The 22,691-nt window shown below is 46.0% G+C and overlaps 1 protein-coding gene across 7 annotated transcripts in view; it reads right to left on the bottom strand.

Annotated features, from left to right (window-relative positions):
- Positions 1 to 22,691, bottom strand: part of astn2 (astrotactin 2) — a 266,754-nt gene that overhangs the window by 136,402 nt on the left and 107,661 nt on the right. For all 7 annotated transcript variants that reach the window (XR_014125160.1, XR_014125159.1, XM_081720223.1 and 4 more), the window contains exon 4: positions 15,183 to 15,332. Coding sequence is in view for 5 of the 7 variants with exons in the window: in XM_081720223.1 (XP_081576349.1) it covers positions 15,183 to 15,332 (150 nt within the window). In the remaining 2 variants the exon portion in view is untranslated. The remainder of the gene's footprint in view (positions 1 to 15,182; positions 15,333 to 22,691) is intronic.

Here is a 22,691-nt window from a genome sequence, read left to right as displayed (position 1 = left end):
GGCCATTGGATTGTAGGGCAGACCAATTTAATCACATTTTTAAAAGCCTTTTTTATGCTATGAGTTGGAGTGCTTCTTTTAGATTTCATTTATATTAAGATTAGTAAACTAGACTAGTAAAGGGAAACTGAGTGCAGTGTTTTGGCTGTATGCCTTTGAGATGGTAATGCTTGTGCTTTGTCATAATACTGCTCACAGGTTCAGTACTTTGACACACAGAACGGCATCATCACACAGCTGAGCAGTGAAGCGGCATGTTCCAGGACTACGACTCCTGCTCACAGAGTTAAGAATGACAGCAGACTCACACGCACAGTGCTTTTATGTTTCATTTTGTAAAGCCTACAAATTTTACAAGCTGAGATAACAATAATTAGCCATACATCTTTGTCTTCAGTTATGTTTGTTGCTGATGGAATTTTAGGCAGAGGAGAGGGGAGGAGAGGAGAGGAGAGGAGAGGGGAGGAGAGAGGAGGAGAGGAGAGAGGAGAGGAGAGGAGAGGAGAGGAGAGGAGAGGGGAGGAGAGAGGAGAGGAGAGGAGAGGGGAGGAGAGAGGAGAGGAGAGGGGAGGGGAGAGAGGAGAGGGGAGGAGAGGGGAGGAGAGGGGAGGAGAGGGGAGGAGAGGAGAGGGGAGGAGAGGAGAGAGGAGAGGAGAGGAGAGAGGAGAGAGGAGAGGAGAGGGGAGGGGCGGAGAAGAGAGAGAGGAGAGGGGAGGGGAGGAGAGGAGAGAGAGAGGAGGAGAGGAGAGGGGAGGAGAGGAGAGAGGAGAGGAGAGGAGAGGAGAGGAGAGGAGAGGGGAGGAGAGGAGAGGAGAGGGGAGGAGAAGAGAGAGAGGAGAGGGGAGGGGAGGAGAGGAGAGGTGAGAAGAAGAGAGAGAGGAGAGGGGAGGAGAAGAGAGAGAGGAGAGGGGAGGGGAGGAGAGGAGAGGGGAGAAGAGAGAGAGGTGGTGTAGGCCCTGGCTGAACTGGTGGTGGTTTGTTTTAGAAGGAAGCAAAGTTGTCCTGGTCTGTGTCCCCAGAGGAGAGGGGAACCGCAGAATGGATATACCACACACGCACACACACTCACGCACACACTCACTCACGCACACTCAGTCACACACACACTCACTCACACACACTCACGCACACACTCACTCACGCACACTCACTCACGCACACTCACTCACACTCACACACACACACACACACACACACACACTCACGCACACTCACTCACGCACACTCACTCACGCACACTCACTCACACTCACACACACACACACACACACACACACTCACGCACACTCACTCACGCACACTCACTCACACTCACACACACACACACACGCACTCACTCACGCACACTCACTCACACACACACACACGCACACACTCACGCACACTCACTCATGCACACTCACTCACACTCACACACACACACACACACACTCACACACACACACACACACACACACTCACACACTCATGCACACTCACTCATGCACACTCACTCACACTCTCACACACACACACACACACTCACGCACACTCATTCATGCACACTCACTCACACTCACACACACACACACACACACACACACACACACACACGCACACACACTCACACACACACTCCCCCCCCCATCTCATTTCCAATCTTACAAGTAGAGGTCGATGCATTCTGTATATATCAGGGCTACTTGTATGCACTTTGTCCTCGGTACATCTTAGACCACAGAGCATATAAGGAGCATATGAGAGGAAAGCTTGCCTGTTTTATCACTGTATAATCTTAATAAAACAAGTGTATTGCTACTGCAGTTCTTTGCAGCGTGTACAGTTGTCACACAGGCAATAGCTACATGGACCTCACATAGAGAGGCGCCCCCAGGCAGGGCACAATTGCTACCGGCATCAAGACTGCTCGCTCAGACTACATTTCATGCCAAATGAAATATCCAACAGTAACTACGTTAACTATGTTAGGAGTTTATTATCTAGCTTAGCATAACACCTGATTATTTTATTTAGCGTTTTCTTCTTATGTTTCTAATTTTTACTTACATCTTTTGCTGTGTCAGCAAAAGTGGCAATGTTAAACAGGCACAGTAGATTAGTTGCTTAGTTGCCTGTGAAGACACTGTAAGATGTCATAAATCCCCTTTTTACAAGGTCTCTGTCAAGACGTCGACATCCACTCCACACAACCTCCCCCCCTGTAGCTCTTCTAAGGAGCATGTAAAGAATTGCAGAATTATAGTCAAATCTTTTCGGTTTAAGAACTAGTGCTTCATCACAGCATGTCTTTATGTTTTACATTCTCCAGTAAATGTAAAAAATAAATAAATAAATTAATTAATTAAAAAATAAATAAATAAATGCCGCTATTCTTCTCCCCCTGCAGATGCAGAGAGCTGAAGTTCGAGATTTTCTACCTGGATGCACCAGACAGCCCAGTCGCTTTGAGCTGTACACCAAACCAGTAGATCAAAGATACTAAAACCAGCAGTTCAGAAGACGAAAAAAAAAAAAAAAAAAAAAACCATTAGAAAAACAGAGTGAAAATCAAAGAGAAAAAGATTGCCTGCCTTATGAATGAATGATGTTGGGGGGAAAAAAAACTAACAGAATTAGCATATGGGATAGAACTGATGGATGAGGGACCTTTTTGGAGATTTCCTTTCAAAGCCTGCAAGGTTATTGAACGGCCGGAAATTAAAAGAGGCGCGTTGCTTGATTGCTTCTCATGCTAGGTGCACACACTTCACGCCGCTCTGTGGCGCGTCCCCCCGCCACCACAGCCCAACCCAATCACGGGGCACATCAAGCGGATGATGGAGCACAGAGAAAAGAGGAGAAACCGACAGGAGACGACTAGGGGAGAGGGCGGCCAGGCGGCGCGAGCAGGCGACAGTGAGAACAGCCTCCGTCGGGCCAGGAAGTGAGCGTTTCCCAGGATAAAAGCACAGGCCTGATACACGGCTCGGAGGACATGAGGCTCCTGCTGGAGAAGAGACACTTTGCCAGGCAATTCCCAAAAAGTCACCCACAAAGGCTTGACGTAAGCTGCCCCTCATGCCGGCCAGGAAAAATCACCCCCCCAACCCCCGCAACCTCTCTTCCCCTCCCTGGCCATAATAATAATAATATTTTTAAAGAGTGGTCAATTTTTGCATTCAAATGGAGTCAATTCTCTTTGAGAACCGCTGATTTCCCTAAGCGAGATGAGAAGAGTCATCTGAACAGCAAAACTAATTTTCACTAATGAGCATGCGGATCTCTGACTTATTGGATCCATCTGCCCAGGATGAACAAGCCTCTTCTAGTCCTCGGGGAAGGAAGAGCAAAACTATTAGTCTGCAGACAAATTCTATTACTTCCAAAGATGTCAGTTTTATGATTGCTTAGCAATAAAACAGAAAACATGCCCGTGTCCATAAGATAAATAAGACAAACAAACAAAAAACAATCCATTTCACTGCAAGTGACATAATGAGGATAGAGTTATTTGAAAATCGCAATTGCGTTATTCAGAAATATCGTTCTCTCACATGAAGAATCTTTACATCAAGCTGCATTCTACCGAGAAGCTCCAGGCAGCGCTAACACTGTTGACGACACTTATCAGAACCATGAAGTGCCTGGTAACAGCACCGCCCGTGTGCACCACCACACGCACCTACAACTCAGCCTGCTGCTTCTCCCACCCAGTACACTTTACACATGCAAACCCTCGGAAGGCGTTACTGTTCCAGAGAGCTGCTCCTGCGGTACTTCTGCACGCCTGTGAGAGACGGAGGCTTCAGACTCCATTTCCACGCAGCAGCTGAAGGCGAATCGCTTGACTAAACGCCAGCGGGAGCGTTCGAACTCAGACCCAACGATCCGGCCCCACTTCCGCCCGTTAGCTAAACGAGAAATTTCAATTAAACCCTCACCCAGATGAAAGCAGGTTTATGAAAGGATTTAATTGTCTGACCGTGTGCTTGCGCGCATGGAATGCGGGAAGGCCTGTGAGATCAACGGCGCTGAAGCGGGGAAGGTCACAGCGAGGCTCCCCTTTGGATCAGGGTCGTTTGGGAAGGATAATGCACTGAAAAACCGGCGTCCACTGACAAGCGTGACGTGAAACCTCCCAGGCCCCTGGGGCTGTCTCCGGCCGTGTCTTCACACGGCCGAGCACACCTCTCAGCCTTCCGGAAAGCAACGACCCATCTCCACGCGTGGGCTGAATTATGGAAAAACAAAAAAACACTTCCTCGTTTAGTGATGGAGGAAGAAAGAATGCGAGCGAGAGAGAGAGGTTGACGTGAGTGAGAGTTTGAGAGCGAGGGAGAGAGATGGAGAAAGGGAGTCAGAGAGAGTGAAGCATGAGAAAGAGCGCGATAGACTAAATGAAAAGGTGAGACAGAGAGTGAGCAAGACAGAGAGCGAGAAGTGAAAGAGAGAGAGAGAGAGAGAGAGAGAGAGAGAGAATGGCTCCCTCTGCTGAAATTGATTGCTCCTCTCTTGATTAAGAAGCTTAGTCACGACGATCTCCTGGATCAAAGGACTGAAGTCGCACCACAGCACAGGGGAGAGAGCGCTCGAGATGTTAGTGAAACGCCATTAGCTCCTGGCTTAACGTTAATGAAGGAAAAGTGCCGAACATACCAAGGCAGCATGCTTGATTCCTAACGCTGTCATAAAATCCAATCGATGAATCTCCAAAGCACCTCTGACATGAAAGGGACTTATGACGACGGAAGGTGTACGAGATGAGATCAGCTGCCGTGTTTTTGTGTGTGTACACATGAATGCTCTTGGATATGTTTGTGTGTGTGTGTGTGGGTGGGTGTTTGTGTCTGTGTATCTGCATGCATCTGAGTAGTTCTCTTTCCACTGTTTGAGTACACTCTGCATAAATGGCTCTCCTAAACCAACAACAGTAACACTCGTCTAATCTCTTCTCACTTTGTGAGCGAACTCGAGGGACCTCATGGTTGACTCCATTTAAACAGCCCTGCTTCCTCAGAGCTTCTCACTCTCACCTCCCTCCTGTCCCCAGCGCACGCTCTCCGCGCGCGTGTGTGCGCGTGTGTGCGTGTGTGTGTGTGCGCGTGCGTGCGTGCGTGCTTGTGCATCGTCAGGCGGCACCGCCGTTCTCATGTAGACCCAGCCGCACCGGGGACGTGTTCCAGTTTGATTTGCAAATTGCGCTCCTGAGACCGAGACTCGACTGCTAAATAACCAGCAGCTACCAGCAGATCAAACGCTCCCTGCTGCGGATCTGGGGAAGAAGGCGCTTTCTTAACACGCTGTGATAGGACTCCAAACCCAGCACAGGTTCTTCCATTTTTCACTTTTGTTAAACCCCTGACGAAAGGGAGAGCAAAAAGGTAATTTTGTTGTTGTTGTTACTCTGAAGTGTGCAGGCTCAGTGATGTTGATGCGCTGGTGAACAGACGGGGGCGTTTGCGGGCGCGCACACACACGCACACGCACACACACGCACACACACACACACGCACACACACACACGCTCACGCCTCTCTAGCAGAGACACCGAAGAGGAGAACCAGGCCAAAAGTGTACAGGTTGGTGAAGAAACAACGCCTAAATAAGCAAATAAGCTAAAAGGATGAACGTTAATGTGATCGGCTAGCACGTGATTTTTGCATAACGCCCCAAGTTAGTTTTCAGTCATTCGGTCGCTAGTTTTTAAGTCTTTAGGTAACACCTTCGATGTACATAGTGCCTCCAGGATCTGCAGGGACGAGGGCAGCAGGCAGGCCTTAATGACATTTACTCTTTACAGTCCGCGCACGTGTACAACCTCAAACGAGTGTGAAGGCACTTTTTTTTGCCATCTGCTCCTCACACGATGTGGCAAGACGACGCGATCAGAGCGCTTTCGCAGCCACGGCAGACCCGCCTGCCGTCTCTCGGATGTGGGAGCGCTACGGACCCTTCCAGAAGACTGGCGGCAGCTGCTGGTTTGTGCAAATGTCAAACAAAGGTTCTCCTGATTCATTCACCGCCGGCGGAACAATAGAGTTATCCACGTCCACGCCGACAACTGGCAGAGATGCGAGAGAGGAGTCGTCCTCCATCCTGGGCATCTGAGGTAAAATGGGCTTTAAGAGCTGATAGGGGCAATAAACCTCAGATACACAGTACACTAACCCCTACTCCCCAGATAGGGGCAATAAACCTTGGATACACAGTACATTAACCCCTACTCCCCAGATAGGGGCAATAAACCTCAGATACACAGTACAGTAAAGCATACTCAACAGATAGGGGCAATAAACCTCAGATACACAGTATGGTAACCCCTACTCCCAGATAGGGGCAGTCAACCTCAGAAACACAGTACACTAACGCCTACATAGGACTGAATGCATCTGATGCTGCGATTAATGTCCTGCCTGCTCTTTTAACTAAAGGATATTACCCAAGCACTTATTAACTCCTTTATGTAGGCCAAATGCTGTCCTTAATAAGTAAGCCACTGGAGTGGGAACTGTATGCATTTTAAGCACAAGGTGTTTTTTTTTTCCATTAAATGTATAACTCGGCTGTCTGAGCAGAGGACATGAAGAAGGGACATTTCTGCCATCTTTCCACCACGATACACCTGATGGTGGTGGTCGTTAAAAGTGTGGGTTAAAAGACATGATCAAAAAGAGGCAGAAAATTAGATGCAGATGGATGCTAATCGATTTTCATGCTGTGTGTGCATGTGTGTGCACGCGCGTGTGCGAGACTGATTCAAAATACGAAGCAAGATGTCACATGTGCCTATAACTCAGTGAGACAATCTAGATATAGCTACAAGCATTTTTCTTTCCTTTTGCTGTGACAAAGTCCAACTAGTGTATAATACATTAGAAAAACTAATAAACAATGGAAATAAATAATAACACAAACAGCTTGGTGATGTTCCTGCTAATTCACTCATCACAGCCTTGGTCTAAATGACAGCTCCTAAAAATGACTGTTGGGTGTGTCAAAAGTGCCTGCCTCTGTGTGTGGTCATGAATAACCATGCATGGTTTTCTTTGGCCTGGTCTGCTAACATAGCAACATCGACACACCCTACTTTCCTTATCCGTGGGACCGATCAGTGGTAACTAGTGCTACGGTGTGTCAGAGTGTGCTCCCCAGGGGACTGGTTGACCCGGATATGTTGCCCTATCACTGAGTTTCTAATCTGGCTGTTCTCATCTTGTCTGAGAGGAAGCCAGGCTTATGAGGATGGCTTGTAAATAGCAACAGCTTGGATACGAGTGTATCGGCCGACGGCAGAGTAATACTGACTGACAGCTACCTTTCCCCCATAAAAGGTTAAATGCAATCCAGTCGAAACAACAAGCCCAATCGCAGGCAGAGGCAGTCAACAAACAAGCATTTACATACAGAGGCACATCAAGCACCTGTCAAAAACACGGCGTGCGCGTCAGTCAGTCTCTTCTGGGGGCTTGTGTTAAAAACAGCAGAATCACGCCTCATCCAGCCTGGGCTTTTCCACAAGAGTGGACAGTTACGCACACGATCGGAGTAGCACGTACATGGAGGTTGGCAAGGGGCAGAGCGTGAGCTGGACATCATCATCCTTTACCTTGTCTCATAGTAAATAATAACTGCACACGAGGCCATGTTTTAAAAAAATGGCACGCTTGGCCAGGGCCTCTTATCATTCAAACTGCTTAGAGGACAGACAGACACTGAAACTATTAACAGCTTGTCAACAGGCCTGAAGGTTGAATGGGGCCAACAGTGCACTCTTTTTCCATCTTCAAATGGCTTAGTTTATTCCATCTTTCTAAATCTCTCTCTCTATCGCTCTCACTGTGTCTGTCGCACACTGTTTCTCACTCTCACCCATATATACACGTTATATATACGTATGGCTTAAGAGATTCTACACGTATGGCAGCCATTCCATTCCGGTGTCTGTTGAATTCCGACACAGGGACGCCTCGTTGTACATAACGAGGTGGTGAATAAGTGATCACCTGAATCAAATCTTGCTTAACGAGCACCGTAGAGAGCAGGCCAAGACGCGTGAAAGCTGTGACTGACAATCAGGGATATTCCACTAAACACTGATTAAGTTAAAACATTAGTACCACGTCTACAGCCGAATAGGAACTTGTTTTCTTTGCATTATTTGAAAAAAAAACATCTTTGTGTTATTATGACCAGTTGTCTTTATTTCAGCAAATAAATGCTCTAAATTTTTTTATTGTAATTTGCGAGAATTACAATAAATTACAGAATTACAATGTTGTCAGTATTTTATGAAATAAAAAAAGTTAATTTTACTCAAACGTACACCTAAAAATATTTATTTTACAGAATTATCTCTAATTGACGCTTGATCTCTCTATATCTCTGTCTCTTTCTCTAGCTGTGTCTGTCTGCCTGTCTCACTCTTTCTGTCTGTCTTTCTCGTCTCTCCCTGCCTCCTCCTTTTCTCCCTGCACTTACCACTGAGGTGTGAGCCTGATTATAAGTGAGACGTGGTTATACAGATACTCAGTCGATACTGAAGGTGAGCTCGTGTTAACAGCAGTCATTTTTATACCACAAGAAGAAAACAAACGGCGCCAACCCCAGTACAGATCAAGGCTCGTGGCCCTCTGCACACGACGTTCAACCGGGAATCACAACAATTGCAGCAGCTGCGATCAGGAGCTGGTTCCCTCTACTCCGCTTTGGATTTCATCCAACACATGAGCTGGGATGCACATAATGAAAATACACTGGGAAAACAAAATCAGAAGGAGCCCCAAACACTGCTGCACTGCCTGGACCCCAATACCTCTTCCTGCTTTCTAAATTGATTTGCAGCCTGATGCACCATGGAGGGAATGCGAGCACGGGGCCGTTATTCAAGGCGTCAGGCCAGATCGGACAGCATCTCCAGAGGGACTCGAGGCGAGGCGGGTGAGAGTACGCCTCCTTCCCCGGCCCCATGCTGGACTCCTCCACCTCGCCCTGCCGCTCGCTCCAGCTCGGCTTGCCCACGTCCTCTGGCTTTGATTAATTGCTCGTTTAGGCTAATGAGCATATTAATGGGCCACACGGCTCCCTTTTGCCTAATCTTTTTTTTTTTTTCTTTCTTTTTTTTTGCCCAGACATTTCGAAGCAGCCGGGCACACCCGCTGCAGTACGCCTGATGCCGTGATGCCCAGGTGGCACGCGCGTGGCAGAGATGAACTGTTTCATCATCCAATTGGAAAGCTTCAGAGGCATCTGTAGAGTTCAGTGACAGGCGTCTGTTGAGCAAATCCATTACGATGTATTTTGAACCAAGAGCTTTAGCCGGTGTTCATCCGGCGTAGTGTGTGCGCGCGCGCGCGTCTGTGTGCGTTTGTGCTTCTGAGATGCGTGTAGCAGTAAGGACGGAATTCCATCCGCTTCGCAGGTCATCAGGTTATTTCCCCTCGAAGCAGAGTGAAAACTTTAAATCAAGTGGCTGCTGTTAATTTCAGACTCCCATTCAGATGTCTAGTGTACAATATTGAAAGGGGACCACAACAGCACAAAAAGAAGAGTTTCAGCAGCTTTTGAGTCAGCGCAGATATTCACGCTAGCATTGTTAACTCCAATCAGTCTAATACAGTTTCAGTTTCAGCATAATAACAAGTGGCCTTCTGGAGCCAAATTACAACGTATTACAAAAAAGTAGAAAAAAAGAACACGAGCAAAAGTTTCACTAAAAACTCATTGGCAGTTCTTATCCAGAGATATTACTATAATATTATGAACTCAGTCATTTTGTTTTAGGTGGAGTGAATTCATTTGTGCTAGTTGGCAAGAAGAACAGATGTATGCTATGATGAAAAGCTCCACATCACACCAATCCAAATGATTTTACATCTGCAAAAAGGAGCTGGAAAAACATAATGATGGCATTTACAATTAAGACCGATATTGTGACATTGTGGCATAACGCAGCTGTAACATCCTTCTCCTAGATATGCCACCTCACCAAAGATGGGGGGGGGGGGGTTTCACACTGTAGATCCCCCTACAGAGAGTTTATACACCGACACACCTGAGCCAGTGAACCCTCAGTGCTGGAAGGGTGCTTTCTAGAAGTGTGGATGGAGGTAATGAAGCTTTTATAGAACAAACAGAGACCCGCAACAACACAAAGCCAGTATATTCAAGTACAGGGAACATGCAGTCCTGGAATTTCAACTGAGCTAAACAAGGCACAGTGCTAATGGGTTTGACTGAACCCTACTGTTTCAACCACAGACTGGTTTGGTAGAAGGAGCTTATTTAATGGGTTCTACTTCTCTGATCCTGTCTGTGTGTGGTCACTGGTTTCTGTGTATTATGAAATTGAGTTCTAGGAGTGAAAACAAAGGTCACAGGTTCTTGGGACACTAATTATAAGCTAAAGTTATAAAAGCACATGGTCATTTGTGTGGGGATACAGACACATGTAGGAAACACACACACACACACACACACAGGCTGTAAATCACGGCTGGTCACAGGCTAACTGAGGCAGGCCTGTTGCTCAGAGGTGTAATCAGAGCATATTGTCTGAAGAAAAGATTGAAGGCTGAAAGAGGTACAGCTCAGCAACTCTGGCCTGTTCCCACTCAACAGCCAGATGCTTGTTTAAAACACACACACAAACACATACACACACAAACATGCTCACACAAATGAGCATACACACCTTTATGCAGACATGCTCACACAGAAACATCCACATGCACTCACATGTGAGCACACACACATGCATATACATACAGACACAAGCACACACACACACACACACACACACACACACACACACACACGTATACACACACCAATCTACTTGGTGTGTGTATACTCATACACAACACAAAAACGTGCACACACACACAATCTCACAGCACCACACCATCACTACAAAACTTTGATCTTCAACTTCAAACACATCAAATTAATACAGAGTTACAAAGATAATGGCAGTATGGGGCTGTCTTTTCTCAGAGTGCCTCACAGATAAATTCAACTGATCAAAACAGCTTGGTGGAGGGGCGAGACGCAGTTAAATCTCTATTACACAAGCACGTAACAGAGAGAGAAGGCATGTTGAACACAGTTGAAGGCACAGTCTAAGCCTGGTGGGCTTTGGGCCAATTAAAAAGGGGACAAACATCAAAGTTTAACAACATGTCAGAAAGCCAGAGGTATGAGCCACACCAAAATGCTAATTTAGTTTATCACCTGTGTCTGAAGGTTTGAAGTCCCTGAAGTAGGTTTTGATTTGAATTTATCTAGTGAGAGTACATTTCATGAATGCCAAAGAGAAAGGAATTTACAGGCAACAAATTGTATTATTCTGTTTCACTCTTTCCTGTTTTCTAAAACAGGTCATGTTTTTCCACACACACGTCTATTGAAATGCACATTTGGCCAAGGTCCCTATTTCCCTGTGAATCCTTTTAGTGTGGAGTGAGGGGAAATGTCTACATAATGTATTTCATTCCCTACTATTACCGCAGAGTTGTATTTCACCAGCAAACGGCTCTAAATAACATACAGGCACACTGAAAAGAGTTCAGCTTCAGGCCCATGAACAGAGATCCAGACAGTAAAGGACAGTGAGAGATACCTATGGAGCTCTACAAGAAGTTTTACGCAGAAGCTTGTAGATTATTGGGAGGTTATAAAATACCTTCTGCAATGAAAAAGGTCTTCTCTCTCTCTCTCTCTCTCTCGGTTTCTGTTTCTTCCTGAACCGACAGCTGAATATCACACACTTCAGTAGCAGCTATCTACAAACTCCTCCAAAATTGATTTGAAAAGTAAGAAGAAGATGAAGGGGAAGGGGGGCCCAGTGAGGGTGAGCTAATTAGCCTTCAGCGCCAACATTTCCCAGTGCTCCCATGGTGTCCATCAGGGAAGCAGTAAATAATTAGTGTGCTGAAGGTTGTTGGCAGAGGCAGACACCTTCACTCCACTCACAGATGGTGGTCAGCGCGGCTTCCTCCAGCAGATGCCCGGCGCCTCAGAGCGGGTCATGTCAGCATTGCTAATCGCTGTCACACTTCTGCAGAAGTTTGGACACTGTCACGGACTGCTCCCAGCCCCACTGGTCACGTGGTTTGGCCCGCCGCGTGACGTGGGAGTTTGCAGTTTTGTTTATAACCACGCCCATGTGTGCACACCTGCACCGGCTTCTGTGTCTAATGTTTGGATGTATTTAAACCGTTGCAAGAGAGGACAGAGTTCTCGGTCTTTGTATTTGTTCATGCTGATGTTCGAGTTTGCGGTAATATCGCGTGTTATGATTGTAACCTGTTGTTATTCACCCACCTGGTTTGCTGTGAGTGCCGATATGTTCGTCCTTCATGCGTGTGTATAATAAACGCCTGTCTACATCAAGAGAGCCTGTGTGTCCTACTTCTCGCCTTGTGGCACTCGGGCCGTTACAGAGACGGGTAGGGGTTGGCTAGTTAACATTTATCCACATCACGATACTTCTTCGTGGTGTGATAGATACACATCGTGATAGGTTTTAATCAAGTTCGTCAGCAGAAGAAGAGACAAAATGCATCCGTTTTTTTTCCCGTTTGTTCCTCATCCCCTGGTTTTCAGTTACACCTGTGTCTTGGTGTCTCCCCTATGCACTCTCTCTCGTCTGTTTGCTGTTGCGAGGCCTTGTTTGCCTCGCCTCATATCTGAGCCAGTCCTGTGTGTTTACTTCCCTTTTTTGCAGACGCGCTGTGGCTTGGTTAGCCTGCTGGGTTATTCTGCTGCCCTGCCACCGGCCCTCTGCCTCGCCCGTTTGGCCCTGAGTATGGACTGCCCTTTGTACAGTTAAATCGCTGACTTTTACCCGCACGCAACTCCATCTCTGCATCCCGAGCCTGATGTGCTGAAGACTGACAATCAAAGCCAGATATCTGAAATGTTTACAGTGTCGTCTGGTGGATAACATCGGCAGTAAACTGTAAAGCACTAGCCATAAACAGGTCGTTTGCTGTTGTCTTTGGTATAGCCACAGTTCTGCAAGATGTAACCCATAGGTCATAAATTCCTTTACTATATTGTACATACTTCTTTCTGTTAAGAGGCTGTACCTTTAAGAGAACACAATCCCTGCCATGTTTTGTAAGGCACTTATTCGCTAAAACTATTGGCACCTACTTTAAGAAGGCATGGGCTCATTAGAACTTATTAGCAAGGGTGCCTGATTGTTAGAATACAATTGGCATGTCAGGCTCTGGTCACTAAGCTCAGTATGCACCGTTAGCCATTATGGTTCTCAGAGGTGAGGAAGCCCTCCTGAGCACGCATAATTCCTCTCATTATGAAAGGTGCAGAAGCAGACTGGGGAAAGTTATGTGTAGTGAACCAAGAGCAGTGTGCTAGGTTGCAGCAACATCCATGCTGATGATTTTGTCTATTATTCTGTTACGCTGCACTTAATCACCATATTTTTGGGGTTGCTTTTTTTGTGTATGTGACGTCTGACAAGGCAGATTCCACACACACATATACAGACGGACATACTAAAAACATTTTCTGTTGTTTCCTTCGAGAAAGGTAAAGGGATATATGTAGAACTCCCTTTTCCTTTAAATTAGAAGAAAAGAGGACATTTGATTACAATGATTTTTGCCATTTTTATTACTCATTCATTTTTTGAAGTAAAGTGAGCTGGAATCCTCTCATAGTGGAATAGTTTGCTCAAGTCCAGAACAAACTGGTATAATTCTGAACTTAAGAGGGCATATACAGCTATAGAAATCCAGTTTATTTTTACTGGGTTAAAAATGCACTAAAAACAAGTTAAGAGCACACACAACAAAGCACTAAAGTACCTCCATATAGTGTTTGGCAGTAATGTAAGGGCCAGCAGTGAAAGGTGCTTTAATAGGTAGGCAACTCGGCCTGCAAATCCATGTAAATGTATCTTGCTGCGTTGGGCGAGAGCACCGGTAATACCAAGATTCTCGACGTAAAAAGTGATCTGTAATTTCACTAAGCAGCTGGTTTAGTTTTATGTTTTATTTATTTGAATTCTTTGATGGCCTAATCTCAAAGCGAGGGCCTGATGAACTGCCCGCCTGAGTTGCTCTTAATTTAGATCCAGTTCCGTAACGGCTAGCCCCATTAGCTTGTTTGTTATCCTCCACAGACCTGAGGACGGTCTTGTGCTGAAATCGCACTTTTTTGCAGACAGTAATTAAAGGTCCTGAAAGGATTTCTTTTTTCTTTCTCATCAAGACTGCGTGAACAAGAGAGACAGCATGCGAGTGAGCGAGCAGACTAGTGCACTCGCTGGGCCGTTCCCCTGACCCCGGGAGGAGTTTTCAAAGGCAGGCTGTTATGGATTCTTTTCACACTTTGCTCAGAAGGTGTTTCTGAAGTTCCCACCTCTCATTCACATGACTGAACGGGCGGCTTTAATTTCAGCCTGGAGGAGGTGAAGTGCTCAGTTTTGTCCGAAAGCATAAAGTAATGAAGGGAATCGTATCGAGCGTTCTGAGATGGGTTGACGCGGGGACTTGGTTTTATGTGCATAACATTAGCCAGGCGGGTCTGCGCGGGAACACTAATAACCTACAAGAGCTTTAGCCTGATTAGCGGCTAAAATGCAGCTTCACGTCATTACATGACTGGACTTACTCTCCTCCCCTTAAAAGTTACTAGGGGTCTAATGCAGCAGGGCTTTGATCTACTCATGTACGTAAGTGGGCTTGTACAGATATAGAGATATCACTCTCTTCATGTGCCATCAGTACATAAAAAAAATATTGCATCATATCCTCTTCAGGACAGGACAACATGAAAACGTTGATAATTCAGATATCATTTGGTTAATTAGATAATTTAGTCATCATGCACTTGAGAAAAAATGTTTTGGTACAAAATGCAAATAATGCATGCATGAGTACAAGGTTAGGGTTTGGTTTCAGACTAGAAGACAAAAAGCAAATAGATGATAAACGAAAATAGACAGTTACTAATGCAAGACTGGGGGCAGCGTGGCAGCGTGGCCCCATCTTGATAGGAAAACATGAACATTTTAACCTGACTTTTGGTCATTTTAAAAAATATTTTATTGCAAAGAATGCATTTATTATTTGATACCTTAAAAAGGCCAAAAAGGTTATTTTCTTTCGATTTCTGTGGTGAAGGTTTGTGTTAGCTTTGGGGTAGGCAGGATTGTGTGCTTGCAGGCACATTACCTCGGGTGTGGCTCTGCCCTCTCTTGCGGCTGGTGGAGGAGCCATATGTCACGTTCTGGAAGTGTGTGATCTCCATGTTGGTGTTGGTGCGGAAAGTCTCCTTAAATCTCTGCACCAGTTCCTCCACTGTCTCTTGCTTGGCATCTAGCACTGTGGAACACATGCAACACAAAAACAAACCGCACAAACTTGAGGCCGGAGCGCAGACACACAAAGCGCTGCACAACTGTTGTTTGACTCACACCAGGTTCTCATTACACCTCAGTTTGAAAGGGCATCGCAGGACGTTCGTGCTAGGGATGCTGACCTGAGAAAAACTCAGTTAAATATATAGACAAGGACAAAGGAAAACATAATACATTCTTCTGCTCGGAAAGGAATTACTTTGTGAATGTTTGTCAGCAGGAAACACGGAAACACTAACACACACTGTATAGGGTCTCCGGAAAAAAATATTTCTTTCCTTTCTTTCTGTCTCTCTTTTCCTCTCTGTGATGCAGAGATATTTAAAGGCAGACAGAACATCTTCTATACCTCCTTCTGAGACATCAAAGAGTGAGGTCTCCTGTTTTATCCCGGCACCGCTGGAACCGGTGCAACGTGTTCAGCTTTAAACAAAGTGGGAGAGAAGAGGAGAGCAGTGACCTAGAAGCAATCACGTTACACCAGAGATGAGTGTCCCCGCGTCCCTGTCGAGAAGAGAGCCCCACTGCCGGGACGTTCCCGTTAAACCGCGTCTCTGCGGAGACGCCTGCCCCTCCCTTCCCTAGTCCTCTCCCCGGTCTTTTCTCCTCCCAAAATCCCTCCAAATCCTGCCCGGAGGAGCCTGCGCTATCAAAGGAAAGCCCTCCTGTGGCGGTCGTGCCTGGAGAGAGCAGAGAGTGGCTTCCGTGAAGATCCACTGCTCTCTGGGAAGGCCTCAGCCTTGTTGTCGAGTTCACTGTGTGGTGCTGAAGAGAGCAACACACCCAGCGCTGCCTGCCAGCCAGCCAGCCAGCCTGCCAGCCAGCCAGCAGGCATCAGACAGTTTAGGAGGGGGTAAGTTTAGGAGAGGGTGGAGTCATTGTTTCCTCCCTCCGCCAGCTTCACCTGACCTTGCCGAACATCAGTACAACCCCGTCTCCAGCAGGGGCTGCAGGGTGGGGGTGGAGACTTTATTTCCATCCAGCTGAGGACCACAACACCTCAGGGGACTCTTCTGACCCATCTGAACATGTTCTGCCCCATTTACACCAGCAAAGAGCCATAAAATATATAAATAAACCTCCCTACCACACTGTCTAGCCCAGCAGCAGGGACGCAGTGAGGAAGAAACGAGAAATGGGGAAAAAAAAAGAAAATGTTAGACACCTATTTATCGCCTGTACCCATTACCGGGTCCTGCCACTGCTCACTACGGTTGGCCATGCATCACAGGTTCAATTAACGTGAGCGTCACATGGGTCGAGCCCTCCCCGGGACCTTAATGGACCGGGATGGTGGCGTGTTCTTGGCATGCCGCATGGGTACAAGCTGGAGCCGACCAGGGACAGCAGCAGCGGGCCCCGTGATAAGACATGGCATTGAACCCCACTGCCTCACCTCCGCTGGCCATGTCAAGCCTGAAAATCTAACACTGAGCAGACATGCATGGCACATTATTCAGACGGTGGAATTCACTATTTGATGCAAGACCCTGTAGGAGAGATTTGCTAAAGGCAATTTTTTTTTTTTTTTTTACAGTTTAAATGTCATTTTAATGGTAAAGTCTTGAATGGAAAATTAACATTAATGAATAACCTAAAGATAATTTAAATATGCATTAACCTTCAATTAAAATTAATTAAAATGATCGTCTATAGAATGATAAATAGAAGAGTTAGCAGCCGTAAACGCGGAAAAGTAAAAAGTAAAAGTGGAAATGAAGGGTTTGCTGCCGTAGGGACAGCTGATTTAGTGGGAATAGCTTGCTAAAAGTTTGCCTGCATTGATTAAATGTCAGCTCAAAGGAGTGAAATGTAAACACTCTGAATTTTCTGTGAAGATATTAAGTAACTAATGTTAGGGAAGCAAGCGTAGCCTATTTCACTATGGACTAAGCTAACATGCTCAGTTCCATGACTCTCAGACTACACCTACCCTAAAAACAACAACAACTGGGAGACAAAATGTTGTCATTTTATTCCTCTTGCCTGTATTTCTTTAGTTTCTTTCCCTTTTTATAAATATTACTTTAGGAAGCTGAGATGTGATGTTACACCGGCACTACTCACTCTCAGTTCACTGTGATGGAGTACTAGTCACACCTGGTTTGGGGCATTTAATATGGATATCAAAAACAAGAAAAACAAGGTGCCAAAAATAATAAAGGAAAAAGTACTTTTATAAATGCATTGTAAATAAAATATACTATTAATGAAAATAAATTAATAATAATTGTTTATGGTGCCTGCCAGTCACGTTTTGCCTTCATAATGCATCCCTAGAGCTGAGAGTTCTCGACCAATCAGACGGCAGCAGTGCTCTCAATCAGGGCCTCTCACTTTCACAGACCCGCCCTGCACTGCTATTATCAGTGCAGGGCCAGCTGTTTGGATCTTTTTGATCCCTTGGGTGTTACGACGAAAGATGACCTGCCGGCTTGTCGCCACAGCCTGACGTCGGGTCTGCGTTCCGCTTAGCGCCACCTTGTAAGTGGGCAGTCTCTAGCGGCACCGCTAGGAGGAACGGACGTGGCTGCCCTGCACCGCCATTATGGAGGATTAGAATTCCAGTTCCCAGCCATGTTCTCCTCACCCGGAGATCGCCGATATGGCTTTCCTAGTGGTCAGCAGTAGCAGAAGATGTTTTATGAGTTTGGAAGCTAGAAGGATATAAATTTTTGGAACCTTCATGGTAGGATTTTCTAGCCAATGGAGCGCGCCGAGTTAAAGACCGCTGCTCCCACTGAGGGAAATGGATCAAATCCATCCTCAGAAGGGAAGCGTGTTTTCGTGTACACTGCTCTGCGTAGGGCGCTGCTCCATTAACCCGGACCTCCGGGTGAAGTATGCTGAACGCAGCCAGTCACGGCGGAGGAAAATGGCCGAGGAGAGGTGCTCTTATTTTGATGTGAAGACTTGCTGTCAGCGGCAACGCCTCCGTTGTTTTCAGACTCTGTCAAATATCACCAAGACCCTATTGTGGATGCTGTTGTGAAAATGCAAATTTCGCAACCTTCATTGCTATTCATGGCTTATCTATTCAGCAAACCAAATGAGACGCGTGTGCCCGTTTGCTGGGAGCAGGGGGACCAGAGCGATGGCTTCAACAGTCCAATCTAACGGACTTTAAAGGTTGGAAAAACCATTTCGGATGATTAAGAGCCTCTACGGGCAGGTCATTAGTTTCCACGTTTCCAAGTTTCCATGTCTGTTTATGGAAGCCCTCTTTATGAAAATTTCAAGCATGCTCCAACCTTTATTTTTAGCACAGCACTCTCCTGAGTAAATCCAGAGGTCACTTGATAATATGAAGAAGTATTTAATAATACTGTTAGGTCAGTGGGTAGATACTAGCACCAAGACTTAAATTGTAACAAAGTTACCTTCAACCTTCTGCCTACAGTAATCCATAAATTTAAAATGGAACCATAACGCATTCTTCTAGGGCTTCTGTGTTCAACTCTACAGTGTGTACTGAAAGGATCGACGGGCCTTGAAACGCAGTGCCGAGCTCTGTGAAGGCGGAGGCTAGCACAGGCTAGTCTAATACACTTGCATATCCTCCCACGGGCCCTTAAACTGGTGCTTAGGGCCAATCCGGGCTGCAGCCAACTGTACAAACATCGGCTCAAGGCATCCACTTATGCACTGACCTGCTTGAGAAGTACCAGACTCTGCTCCGAGGTTAACTACTCCATGCATATTTCATGGCCTCTGGGCCCTTTTGTTCTATTGAGGACTGCAGCTCATGCAATCAGATGCCCTAAAGAGATTGTAGCAGCACCCCCTCCCTGAAATGCGTTCTGTAAACACCCATCGGCCGTCCGTCTGGAATGGTACCACCTGTGTGCTGCTCCTATAATGGTTTGTGGATGAATCCCCTTACACTGTGATTGAAGGAGGAGGAGGAAGGTCCTATCCCAGACTTACTAACGTGATGTCAGATTGAGCAGGCAGAGGTCAGACAGACTTCAGGCAGTTTTACAGAAAGACAAGATTGACATCGTTGACGTCGGCTTTGTCGAAAAAAAAAAAACACTTTTAGTAAACAGATTATGTAGATTGTTTTTGCAATACTCCCACATTTTAGCTACTGCTGCAAAAACAAAACAAAACAAAAAAAACAATGTAATGTGCAACTTTTTAAGAATTGTATTTATTTATTTATTAGGTCGTGACACAGCTAGTCATAGCAACAGCAGGAGGAAGAGAGAAAAAGAAGTTCTGGTAGGTATTGGTCTAATAGTGGCCCCAGAAACCCATCTTCACTGCCGACTCCGAGCTTCGTAGCACCAGCAGTGCGGACAGGACGACAGCGATGCTGAGGGCAAGATCTTTATTACACTCTCTATTCCAGAGGCCCGGTCGCTGCTCATCGAATGCTAATCACTTTGAAGCTCACCGTCAGACTGCAGAACGTGAAATATAGATGAATCAACAGTATGAAAGACAGTCCGTGATGTCTGCGAGGTGATGTATATGAAAATGTCAGTCCTATACATCTTTCTTAACACCAACTCAAAGAAACATTAATTCTAAAAACAATGCAGACTTCTACATTGGATTATGCAAATATTATTCATTTATTCATTTACTGAAAATATAATCCCATATCCATTGGTCTAAACCATTTGAATATTTTCTTGTGCCAAAACATTTTTACATAAGGTGGGTTTGATAACTTCTAGAATATCTTGACAGTTCTCTGAGGTATTTTTATGATTGCTTTAAACTTGTCTCCCTAATTTCCTCCTCATTTCAATATTCTTTACACATTTGTCATATAATATGTAGCCAAGAATTAAGCAAGCAAAAGTTGAGCAACACTCTCAAATCATGACAACTCTTGATAAAAGTGTAGATTATGAATAAAAAGAGTGAAGATTATGAATATGAGAACAAAGAGAAGCAGAAAAGTACAGAATAAAAATACAGTCAGGAATGTGAAGAGCAGAAACACAGATGGTCAGGGTGTAGCCTACCAGACAGCAGTGGAACACTTCCAAAGTGAACTTTCCTAGAAAAGGAATGAGACAATTGTCACGGGATGCTCCCCCCCCCCCAGTCGCGTGGTATGGCCACACCACCATGAAGGCACACACCTGTACAGGGTTAAGTGTTAGTGTGTGTCTGTCTATTTAAACCCCCGTCAGTGTGTGCTTCACCGTTGGTTATTGTTTGTTTGTTAGCGTCTGAAGTACAAAGTTAGGATCCATGTTTGTGTAACCTGTGTTAATGTTAAAGTCTTAATCGTTAGTGTTGTGTATGTCTATGTTTATTGTTAATGTTGTGTGAGTGGCACCGTAGTCTTTTATGTTATATGTCATTAAATGTTTCACATGTCTAGAGAGTCTGCATCCTGCTCCACGCCCTGCGGCACTCGGGCAACGTTACAGCAATAAGTTAGGAAGGACCCTGTGCGGCTACAGTTCAGCGCATGAAGGTTTCGTTTCTTACGGGAAGCTGTCCAGCTGTTACAGTGCTTCAGCAGAGAGAGCAGCAGGACTCTGCCAGCTTCCCTCAGATCAGGAAAAGATGTCCTCTATGCATGCAGTGCAATCATTTATTCACTGAGAATAACCACCTTCCCCTGTATAAAATTGTTCCGAATGCTCACTATTATATGTGTCTCGGTGGAAATGCCAGCATGTCAGTGCAGGTGTTTTAGAAGTGCTGATCAAGAACCTTTGGGTGAGTCTTACAGGTTCCATGTCTGATCGCCAGGCCATTCGACCACCTTCCCAGATTCCATGAATTTGTATGGTGATCCTCTTATATGGCACTGTCTCAATTTAATAGAGCCATCATTTTATGGTCTACGACAGGGCCTGAGCTTTTGGTAATATCCCATGCCATCACATTGATTCTTTATTCTGTTTTATTTTTTCTAAAAGGCAGCATCTCTTACCCTAACTGCTTCCAACACGAGTGAAGCACCAGGTATAAATCAGACTGAGGCAGAGGAACTAAACCCAGCTACGTCTCTTTCATCTGCGCCGCCTTGAAGTAACCAAACATGAAGATGGCAGAAGTCAGGGTGGGAATGATTTGATTCCAGTACACTGTTTATTTTCAGCAGATTCAACTAAATTTGTCTCCTGACATGTCCCAAGGTCCCGGTTTGTGGTTATTTGACGGTCTCCTACATCTTGATTCGGTTCGCTTCATGAAGGCGGTCATGCAGTGAGAGATGGCAATTTTGAAAGCAATTATTAGAAAACTGTCAGGGGAATCGCCGATAATGTGAAAATGTTCACCTGCCACCGGGACCGGCGAAACGATTTCTGCCGTGGCTAACCGACGCCTCTTCCGTGCCGTCTTCACCCGTCAGGCCTGCGTGGATGAGTGATCGACGTGGCCCGCACTGCGGCCGGGACGACAGCCCGGTCCCACCCGCTACGACGGGCAGCGGCCCACTCATCCCTGGCTGGGTGCGGCGCGATCATCTGACGCCCCGTGTCCTTATTTTCTCCTCTGGCTCCCTCTTATCTCTTCCTGGCTCCCTTATCTGTAGCAGCACTGGGTTAACCGTGTCTTTACAGAATCGGACACAGCCAATAGCGACGCGCCAAGTGGATCTCTGCGCTGACATGCTGGAGAGCTTTTGCAGATAATCTAGCAAGGCAGACACAGAGAACTCACCGGGGGTGGGAGACGGCCGGGGTGGCTCACAGTGGACAGCTTTGGGACTCTGGGGGACATAGGACACAGATCCAGCTCCGTATTTCCAAGCAGGCACTCTGCTGGGTCTCCCAAACGGCACTGGACACCAGTTAATCAGGCCCCATTTTATTTATTGTACCACAAGCTGATGTCTGTTCTTTCAATAAAATACTGAAGCTCTTAATACAATTAGACAATGCATATTTAAAAGGGGGAAAAAACCTCCACACTTCAACAGCAGGAAATGCCAATTAATTTCCACAGGCATCAATTACCAGCTACAAGAAGAACCAGCAAAACCTCCTTCACTCCTGCTTAACTACGGCTGCGATCATGACAAACAAATGGCTGATTGACACCTACGGTGGTTTGTAATCCTAATTCTGGGGACTCCATACCATGCGCAGTGTTTGATAAGCCATCAGATAAATAGAACAACCTTCACGAGCTGAATCAAGTGTGACAGAGTAACAGCAGAATAAACAAATGTGTGGCATGCACATGGTGCACAGTGTGGGCTGATCTGTGATCTGTGCTAGAGAGACAACTACCAGTCGAAATTTGCTGCAGGAAATCCTTGGTGGGGAGGATATTAGTCACAGGTAGAGGCACCCCCACCCGCTCTGTGCCATCCATCGCCCCTGGGCACTTGTACTACATCAGG

This window comes from Electrophorus electricus, chromosome 8, assembly GCF_041902795.1.
Source record: "Electrophorus electricus isolate QZ-2024a chromosome 8, ASM4190279v1, whole genome shotgun sequence".
Classification (NCBI taxonomy): Eukaryota; Metazoa; Chordata; class Actinopteri; order Gymnotiformes; family Gymnotidae; genus Electrophorus; species Electrophorus electricus.
The sequence above is the reverse complement of the archived record's forward strand: the minus strand, read 5'-3'. Positions and strand labels throughout refer to the sequence as shown.